This window comes from Diceros bicornis, chromosome 12 (genome assembly GCF_020826845.1).
Source record: "Diceros bicornis minor isolate mBicDic1 chromosome 12, mDicBic1.mat.cur, whole genome shotgun sequence".
Classification (NCBI taxonomy): Eukaryota; Metazoa; Chordata; class Mammalia; order Perissodactyla; family Rhinocerotidae; genus Diceros; species Diceros bicornis.
This window is the reverse complement of record NC_080751.1, coordinates 18,573,141-18,583,349: the sequence shown is the minus strand read 5'-3', so window position 1 is coordinate 18,583,349 and position 10,209 is coordinate 18,573,141. Positions and strand designations below refer to the sequence as shown.

At 39.8% G+C, this 10,209-nt stretch overlaps 1 protein-coding gene across 3 annotated transcripts; it reads left to right on the top strand.

Annotated features, from left to right (window-relative positions):
* The first annotated feature begins 628 nt into the window (after positions 1-628).
* On the top strand, positions 629-9,050 carry SNRNP27 (small nuclear ribonucleoprotein U4/U6.U5 subunit 27). 3 transcript variants are annotated; one of them, XM_058551029.1, is made up of 6 exons: positions 629-689; positions 1,743-1,863; positions 2,551-2,663; positions 3,192-3,271; positions 8,643-8,813; positions 8,900-9,050. In XM_058551029.1, the coding sequence occupies exons 1-6, from the start codon at positions 656-658 to the stop codon at positions 8,906-8,908; spliced, it is 528 nt and encodes a 175-aa protein (XP_058407012.1). In that variant the 5' UTR covers positions 629-655; the 3' UTR covers positions 8,909-9,050. The 3 variants fall into 3 exon arrangements, with proteins under 3 accessions (XP_058407012.1, XP_058407013.1, XP_058407011.1); XM_058551030.1 differs by adding an exon at positions 7,264-7,328 and having other exon boundaries at positions 8,643-9,050; XM_058551028.1 differs by having other exon boundaries at positions 8,643-9,050.
* Positions 9,051-10,209: the final 1,159 nt, after the last annotated feature.

Sequence of the window (10,209 nt, the reverse complement as noted above, 5' to 3'; positions counted from 1 at the left end):
GGGCCAGGTACAAAACAATTCTGGACAGCCCCTACATCCCAAAGCCCGCGAAATTATTCAAACTAGACAATCTTAAACCTCCTAGCCTGCTTACCCTGCCTCTGCTATTCCTTCCCGCAAAAACTACAAGAAAGGCTCTCACCCATGCTTTCCCCTTGCTCCCTCCGCCTCTTGACCCACCCTAGTGCTTCCCCGTGGAACTTAAAACTGTTTGCCTATACTATGTTTAGAATTGGTTTGATATGAAATACTCTATGCATAAGGACAAGAACTGGAAAGAAAAATGGAGGAAAAAAGGAGAACTGTGTTAGGGCGATGGATATACGGTCTTTTCCAAACATTTCTAGAATAACATCAAGTAGAACATTTTAATGCCCACCATGGACACAAAAGATGGGGAAGCCACCGCGAAAGCGGGGCTGGGGGAGCGGAGACAACTCTGTTCTCACCAGCATCTGCGGGCTCACAAGCGGAGGCATCGGGGCGTGGCCGCGGGATTCTGGTTAGGCTCAGCGCAGCGTCCCCTTTTTAGAGGCCGGAACCCTCGCGAGTCGTTTCGACGTTTTCCAGTCGGCGTGGAAAGCCCAGTACCCGGCCCCCCGGAAGTTGTTGCACAGTCGTTTCCGGGGCGGTACGAGGTGGAGGAGGACTACGAATGGGTCGCAGCCGCAGCCGCTCCCCGCGGAGGGGTGAGTCTAGAAGCTACTCGGAGGGTCTGGGGCTGCGTCGGAGGGGTGTCCCTTTTTTTTTTTTTCCCCCGCCAGTGCGAGGGCAGCGGAGAGGCGGGCCGTTTTCTCCTGAGGACGAGGAGAGCGGGCGGTGGATGGGGGGAGGAAGCCCTGGGCCCTACACTCTTCAGCCCTCTTGTTTGAAGGCAGAGTTTTTTTTCCCCTCAAAATTAGGGTTTCGCCAACTCTTTGTCAGCCTTGTATGACTTTTGTTATACTTGTGGCTGGGGGATTTAGAATCAGACCACGGTTCTCTCACTTAATTTCTGAATGACCGTGTGCAAGTCACCCAACCTTTCTGAGTCCGAATTTCCTTAATTAGGAATTGGGGGTAATATTACCTACCTTTAAAACCTGATGTGAGAATTAATGTCCCATTCCTTAACACTCGGCATGTGATACTGCCTGGTTCTTAAAAGCTCGTTGTTAGTTTCCTTCTTAGTGTATAATAGAGAAATTTGTATTTAGAATTTTGCGTCCAGGGAGCTCCCCTCGTAATGTCTTCTGGCCCTCACCGCCGTAAGCAGGTATATAAGGTATATCAGAGGTAGTGCGATGTAAAGAACCCAGGAGCTTCGATCAGGAGATCTAACTTAGACCCTCATTTGTGCCCCTGCGTTAGTTTTTATCACCTTCAATTAGTCGAGACTTGATTTTCTTAAAAGTTAAGTGAGGCCGTGAGCCACATAAGGCCATTGAGCACTTAAAAAGTGCTCGCTCTGAATTAAGAAGTGCTGTTTAAGTGTAGAGTACATGCCGGATTTCCTTGATTTAGTACGAAAAAAAGAATACAGAATGTCTTATCAGTAATTTTTTATATTGAGTACGTGTTGAGATGATAATAGTTTGAATATATTAGGTCAAATAACATATGCTGTTAAAATTAATTCCACTTGTTTCTTTTTACATTTTTAATGTGACTACCGGAAATGGCTTGCATTAGATTTCTATTGGACGGCTCAGCTCTAGATTGAGGTAATTTTTTGGCTGTGCAATTTCGTGTGTTTGTATTAGAGCGTAGGCGGTCCCGTTCCACGTCCCGGGAGAGAGAACGCAGACGCCGAGAAAGGTCCCGGTCCCGGGAGAGAGATCGGAGAAGGAGCCGCTCTCGATCCCCGCACAGAAGACGCTCCAGGTAAGTGCAGACAATAACCAGAAGTTTTACTACGGGTCCCAAAAGAACCAGTCACTGCCTTTAACTTTGTTTTTATCACTTATAAGAGAATCAAGAATGTGAGGGGGCCAGCCCTCTGGCCTGGTGGTTGGGTTCAGTTGTCTCTACTTGGTTGGGAGGGTTCCGTTCCTGAATGTGGGCCTACATCGCTCATTGGCTGCCATGCTGTGGTGGCTGACCCACATACAAAATAGACGAAGATTGTCACAGATGTTAGCTCAGGACAAATCTTTCTCAGCAGAAAAAAAAAAAAAAAAAAGAATGTGAGATATTGGAAGAACTTTAGAAATGGATACTTGATTCTTAATAAGCATCAATTGCTGTTTAAGTCAGCTTTTTGTGTGTTTGTGTCCAGTTGTTAGAAACTGCCTAGTTATATGTTTCTGCCTTACAAAAAAATTTTAGCCTCAGCTATACTGAGTGAGACTGATGATTAAGCAGTAAACTATATTTTTGATTTTTTGTTAATAATCAGGGCCTGGGCAGAACCTTCTTCCTCATTCTACTATGAGGAATGGACTCCTGGTTCTCTGGAGCCTGGCTTTTGTTCAGCCTTTACCTTTCAGGCATTCAACATATATCTGTGCTGATCAACACAAGTTGCTAGGTATGTCTCTGTTGCTGACATTTTTGCTTGTTAAATATTAGATCACCAAGACGACATAGATCCACATCTCCTTCTCCTTCTCGATTGAAAGAAAGAAGAGATGAGGAAAAGAAAGAAACAAAAGAAACAAAGAGCAAAGAACGTCAGATTACTGGTAATGTTATTACATAAATAACTGTAGGAAAAGTACAGTCTTATTTAGATAACATCAGTCATGATAAAATTATTGAAAGTATAATTTTTGAACATTTAAATATTAAGTTTTTTATAGTGTTCTTTGCATATGTTTTTGAGATTTTAATTGCATCTTAGTGAATTGCTGGTTATCTGTAGTGCTCCTGATATAGGAAGGACAGTTAAAAACATGAGAATATGCTGTTTTGGAAGTACTTTGAAAACCAGTGTCATGTCTGACTGTAAAGGTGGTCCTGCCTAAAGGCTCCAAGCGTGTCCCTTTAAGCAGTCTCTTCAGGTGGAGGATAGAGGGTACATTCCTTCTTTGCACCTTAAGTTACATTCTGTCCAAATTGAAGAGGAATTTTTTTTGTTAGACTCAAGTCTTTAGCTAATTGTTTTATATGTTCTCTGCTGGTGAGGTAGAATGACTATTAATCTATTGCCACCTCTCTTTTTATATATATAAAATGATAGAGTTTTAAAGAATTATCACTTATTTTTGCAGAAGAAGACTTAGAGGGCAAAACAGAGGAAGAAATAGAAATGATGAAGTTAATGGGATTTGCCTCCTTTGACTCCACCAAAGTAAGTAAAACGTGCAGCCAGTGAAACATTCTGATTTGAATTAATCCTTTATGTCTGTCCCATTTTTCCATAGTCTTTTACTGTGACTTATAACTTCTTCCATTGATACGACTATCTGTGTGAAGGGTTTTGAGAGCACAGAGAAGGAAGCAGTAAGCTGCCATTGGAAGTCGGAGTGTTTGCCTGGGATGATGTTTGAGTTAGATCTTAAAGGAGATCAGATGAAGAAGAGGAAGATCATTTGAAGTAGAGGAAAGAGCTCATGAAAATACCATGTAGGTGTGAAGGAGCATAGTGTATTGTGGGAGTTTCAAATTCAATGACTGGTAAAAGGGTGCTGATGGGCTAGTAAGTACAAACGAGGCTGGAAATAGAGGTAGGAGGCAAATCATTGAGGGCTTTTGATACAGTTAGCCGTGGTAAGGAATGTAGAGTTGATTCTTTAAGTATTGCAGAAAGGAAGCAATGATTTTTTTGTGTGTGTGTGAGAAAGATCAGCCCTGAGCTAACATCCATGCTAATCCTCCTCTTTTTGCTGAGGAAGACTGGCTCTGAGCTAACATCTATTGCCAATCCTCCTCCTTCCCCCCCGCCCCCGCCAAAGCCCCAGTAGATAGTTCTATGTCATAGTTGCACATCCTTCTAGTTGCTGTATGTGGGACGCGGCCTCAGCATGGCCGGAGAAGCGGTGCCTCGGTGCGCGCCCGGGATCCGAACCCGGGCTGCCAGTAGCAGAGCGCGCGCACTTAACCGCTAAGCCACGGGGCCGGCCCAGGAAGCAATGATTTTTAACCAAGAGAATGACAGGATTATATATGTGTTTTAGAAAGATGACCTGGTATAGCATGGAGGACAGATGGGAGGTGGGTTAGGTTGGAGGCGGGTAGAACTGCTTAGTCATGCAAGTGAAAGATGGTGAAGGCCTGAATTGAGAGGAGGGGATGGAATATTGAGAACCATTCAGGAGCCAGATGTGGTGGTGGTGGTGGTGGGAGTGGGAATGAGTAGTGAGTGATGATTCTGAGGTGACAGGCTGAAAGACTGGGTGATATGGTTAACCAAGAAAGGGTTGTAGGAAGGAGAAATGCTGTGAAACAGAAGAATGAAATTCAGCTGCCAAATAAAGATGACATTGGGTAGCCACATACATATCTCATAGCTCAGAAGAAGGGGCGATTGGAGAGTGAATGCTGTCTAGCCTTGTTCGCAATACTGGAGAGAATAAGGAAGTGAGGGAGGAAAAAGAGGGAGTGATTGTGGAGAGGGAGATGAAGAGAGGGATTTAGGGAGGGAGGGGGGAGAGAGAGAAATAAGGGAGAGGGGAGATGAAGAGAAAGGAAATGAAAAGAGAAGGGGGGGATGGAGAGAGGGAGCTAGTAAAGATAGACAGGGAGAGTGTGTGTGGAGAGAGAGAATATGTTTTTAAAACTTTTTTTTCTAGAATTTTAAGTCCATTTAGTTTTGCAAATGGAAATTGAGATTTTTGAGAAAAAATATCAAAAATAATCCACTTCTTCTAATCTTGTATTCCATTGAGTTGTGAATGGAGTAGGGGAATCTCAGGTGCAGCAAGAGTTTCTTTCTAACTGATGTGCTAGTGTAGAGCTCACATATTTTTTTAAAAATGACAGTGTATGACCTAAGAGGAGTACTGGGGCATGACTGTTTTGAGGTGAGAAAGTTAAGAATGAGCTCTTGTTCTCACAAATGGTTATGTGAACCTCATTTTAGAATTTAATGCAGTTTATGTGTCAGGTTTTTTCCCTTGAATATACCAAATCTTTATTTGTTTTTCCAAAGAGTATTCTTTAAGTGAAATGGTTTATTAATATATATATAGGGTGAATAAAAATATCTCCAAAGTAAGGCAACTATAATTTTATTGTTTTTAGAAGAATAGGAAGGGAACTTATTGTAATTATTTTCTTTTTTTTCGTTTCACTATTGCCTGATGTTATGTTTGAAATTCCTAAGGATCAGATGTAAAGATGGAGCCACTTTTAAATGTAGCCTGTGCTGAAGATGTTTGTTTATAAAGGAAAAATTAGGTGAGAATTCATAGATCCCATAAAAATTATGAAGCGTGAGAATAAATGTCAGTTATTTTTTTAATGACATCTACAAGGATGTTAATTTAGTTCTTCTGCAGTTGGCTCCACAACTATCGATTATAAGTCTCAGCCCATTTCTGTTTTTCAGTAATGTGTATTTTGTGATATTTCATCATTGATCTATGGTGGGACCTTTTCATATGCCAGTGTAGTCACTTATTTTCCCTTCCATTGGAACATTCCAGAAAGTTTCAAAGTTTGGTTATGTTTATTAATGGATAATTTTCTATTCTAGCGTGTAAATGGAAATAGGGCTAATAATATACAACTCTGCAAATAGTTTTCAAAAATTAGTAAGTCTTTAGGAGTTGAACTTAGTAAAAAGGTTAGCATCATCTACTTTTTTTCCAAGCCAGTCTTTCCAACTCATGCCTACCTCCTGTTCTTGGAAGGTCAGAATAATACACCTCAAGTAATTTACCCAGTATTCCCCCATACACACAAAATGTAGTGAAAACAGGAATTAGAAAAGTAAGACCAAATATATTTATTTTAGCTCGGCTTCAAATATGTACCTCACCTGTACATGCCTTTACGCCAGTGGCTAGGAATCCTTTTTTGGCCCTAACACAGATACCTAATAAGTATGCTACATGGGTAGGGTATACTCCCATGAGTAATAATGGAGGAGGGAAGGAGTTGGGGGTCATGTGTGTGGGTGTGGATGTGGGTGTGTGTTTCAGGTGGTATTAACCAGTGATCTTCATACATTTAACTGAGCCCTTTTCTGAGCACCTAGAAGTGTAGTGGCTTAGGAGGTGTGAATGCAAAGGTGACTCGAAGCCATATCCCTCCATGAAGAAGCTTGCAGTCTCGTAGGAGAAATAACATCATGTATAGACATCATGATAATACAGAGGAGAAAATGGAGGGTATTGTAAGGAAAGCACTGTTAACTTGCTATGGGAGTTAGAGAAGAGGGTGCTTCTTGGCAGCTCAGTCATTTGAATGGGGCTGAATGATGGATAAGAACCAGATCGTTGAAGCTTGGATGGGGATTGGGAAGGCAATTCAGGCATAAGAAACAGCAAGTGGTGAGTTAGCTGAATCAAAAAGACCCATAAAGCAGTTAGTGATAAAGAGGTAAATGCCACATAAGTAAGGCCCAGATAGAAGTTGACACATTAGCGTCTGCTATCCTGTATTCTGATTCTTGGGGTTTTTTGTGTGTGTATGTGTGTGTGAGGAAGATCAGCCCTGAGCTAACATCCCTGTCAATCCTCCTCTTGTTTTTTTGCTGAGGAAGACTGGCCCTGGGCTAACATCTGTGCCCATCTTCCTCCACTTTTTTTATATGGGATGCCGCCACAGCACGGCTGGACAAGCGGTGCATCGGTGCACGCCCAGGATCGGAACCCGGGCTGCCAGTGGCAGAGCGCGCACTTAACCGCCACGCCACGGGGCCGGCCTGATTCTTGGTGTAAAAATCAAAATTGCAAGGCCTGTGCAAGAAATGAGATTTAGGTGAATGGTGACTGTTCTGTCTGTGATTTGAGAATGCTGTGAGCTAAAGTAATAAGTTAAAATTTGTGTGAATGTGCATTTTTCTAGAAACATATCCATAACTTGTATTTGGTTTCAAAGATAAGATCTGCTACCCTGTTTCCCTGCATGCCTTGCACATAATACCTATACCATGAATGTTTGTTGCTTGAATAGTGTTTCATTTGCTTGTGTGTGACTATAAAAATGTGAACAGGGTTGTAACACTTGGGAGTTCATGGGGTATCATCAGGATCTGAAAATTCTCTTTCTCTCGTTGCACTACCTCATTCTTAAATGGATCTTGCCATTTAAGTGTGTCTGTAGGATCCAGCTCTTTGATCAAGGCATTTATTGTATCTTTCCTGTTTTTTATATTTGGTTGTTGCTTTTCTCCAGGGGAAAAAGGTGGATGGCTCTGTAAATGCCTATGCCATAAATGTGTCTCAGAAGAGGAAATACAGGTATGCATAGCCCCCATTACGTTTGAGCTAATCATATAAGTTATGTGCTTGGGAAAGAATTTATTATGGGGTAATTGTGTTTGTAGGAAATGTAGCAGGTTTCCATACAGTCCCTTGTTTTAATCTTCCTTGCTTATATTCTAGTATGTTAAAATAATTTCCGGTTTACATGTGAAGTAATAACTATTATAAAGAAGGATAGTTGGGGGCCGGCCCCGTAGCTTAGTGGTTAAGTGCATGCACTCTGCTACTGGTGACCCGGGTTCGGATCCTGGGCGCGCACCGACGCACCGCTTGTCCGGCCATGCTGAGGCCGCGTCCCACATACGGCAGCTAGAAGGATGTGCAACTATGACATACAGCTATCTACTGGGGCTTTGGGGAAAAAAAAGGAGGAGGATTGGCAATAGATGTTAGCTCAGAGCCGGTCTTCCTCAGCAAAAAGAGGAGCATTGGCACGGATGTTAGCTCAGGGCTGATCTTCCTCACACACACACACACACACACACACACACACACACACAAAAGGGTAGTTGCCATAAATATTTTAGAGCTACAGATAGTTCTTCAAAACAGTATAATTTCAAGTCTTTAGGCTTTAGTTTCATTATAATTATAGGTTTAAAATAGTTCCCTCCTGAATTATTTACCTAGATTGATTGTGTAAGGATTTCAACTATAAATATATTCTTCTGTTAAGTATAGGCATATTTTATTACTGCCATAGAACAAACCAATCCATACTTGAAATCTCACTGAAGTCCTAATGAGCTGAAAAGTCAAGACATCTTCAAACATTGCCTTTCTCTCTACCTTTATCACTGATAAAAGACTAATACTCCAATTAATTTAGAATATGAATAATGTGATTTGAGACTCCTGTGAATTAAGGTACCAGAATTATCACTGACGGTCCTTTGTAAAATTACCTTCAAGTTACAGGGAGAACTAGTACAGTGTGAAATTGGATTTGCTTGTTGAAACTCATTATTTCCTTAAACTGGGTGTTTGATGTTACCTAAAATAAATATGGATTTTCAATTGATTTTTAAGTCTGTAGAATCTTCTTAAGTAATTTTGAAAGTATATTTCCATGCTTCTATTTGGATTTTAAGGACATCTGAAAGGCTTTAGCTTATTTTAAAAGTGAAATAATCTCTTTTTAATGTGCATTAAATAACCTTGAATATTTCTTACCCTAGACTTTGCCATTTTAAAGATAATTTATAGGTTTAATCTCTGAAGCATATGATTTTTTTTTAATAAGAGGAGTCCAGAATTTTTTTTAATAAACAATAAATTTTCTTGTCGTAGGCAGTACATGAATCGAAAAGGTGGATTCAACAGACCTTTGGATTTCATTGCATGAGAATTGAAATGCTGAAGAATGATTTTTTTCCTCCTCATCTTGATCAGAAGAGTGGATTTTGTATTTTCTATTTAATAAGCATCAAAAACAGGATCACAGTCCTTCAGCCTTGTAAAGTAAGAAAATTTTATTTATGATGTGTGCACTTCACTTATCCTGCCTCAAAAGAAGAAAAGTTAAATATTACATTTTTTTCTTTTAGGAATTATAATTTGGGGCAATCATCAACCCCATTTTTTTGTCCTTATTCCTGTGGAAGCTGTATATGTTTTCTTTTTGGATGCTGTTTAGGACTTTTTAAATCACATAAAAGTAATTTGGATGTAAGTTTCTCAAATAAAGCAGTATTTCTACCCTTTTGTATTGGGTAAATATTTTTATTAGAATATTTTTATTAGTATAATTTCTCTACACATTTTCTTTTTTCATACATAGATTCAGATGTCATGATTCTTTGTAGTTTAAAAATTAGAAGAATGAAAAAGTGTAACTAGATTTTTGTATCGTTTTTTGTCCCCCAAATACCATTTATTGTTTTCTCCCCAATTTAAAAGCAATACATACTTATTGTAAAAACAAAAAAACTTGAGAGAAACCAAAGAGTCAAAAGAAAAGCCAAAAATCACCTGTAATCTACCCCCAGAAGTAATCAATGGTAGTATTTTGGTATGTGTCTTTCCAGGCTGCTATGGGTGTATATTTCTTGCCCTTATCCATGAGATCAAAATGTATTTGCTGTTCTCTTTTGCTAATCCTTTTTCTCCGATGTACTGTGTACATTTTTTAAATGCTCTTACATATTCTTTGCAAACTTAGCTTTTAGTAACTACTTGGTGGTACCGTAATTTTATTCATCTATCTTTTATTGGTGAGCATTGGCTTCCCTCCCATGACTTGCTGTTAGAATTAAAACTGTTGAGTAGTATCCCTGTTAGATATATCTTTTTGTATTTGTTGTATTATTTCCTTAGGTTCAGTTCTTAGATGTGGCATTGCTGAGTGAGATAAAGGGGTGTGTGTGCACACTTTTAAGGCTTTTGATATATATGGCTAGAAAGATAACAACCAACTTTCACCAGTAAGGTATGAGCACTTCCATTTCATGTATGTGCACCAATATTGGGTGTAATGATTTTTTTAAAGTTTCCCATCTGATGGGCAAAATAATTGTATGGTTTTAATTTAATTTCTAGGAAGGATGAACATTTTTAAAATGTGTTAGCCATATATATTTCTTTTGTGAAATGCTAATTCCAAGTCTTGGATCCATTTGTCTTTTGGCAAGTTTTTCTTTTTCTTATTTGAAGGAAGCTCTTTTCATATTGAAGATAATAACTATTACTCCTCCTGTGTCATATCTCACTGATATTTGAGGCTTTGTGGTTAGGTTTTATTTATTTGTGACTTTTTATATTTTTTTTGGTGAGGAAGATTCTCCCTGAGCTAACATCTGTGCCAGTCTTCCTCTATTTTGTATTTGGGACGCCTCCACAGCATGGCTGATGAATGGAG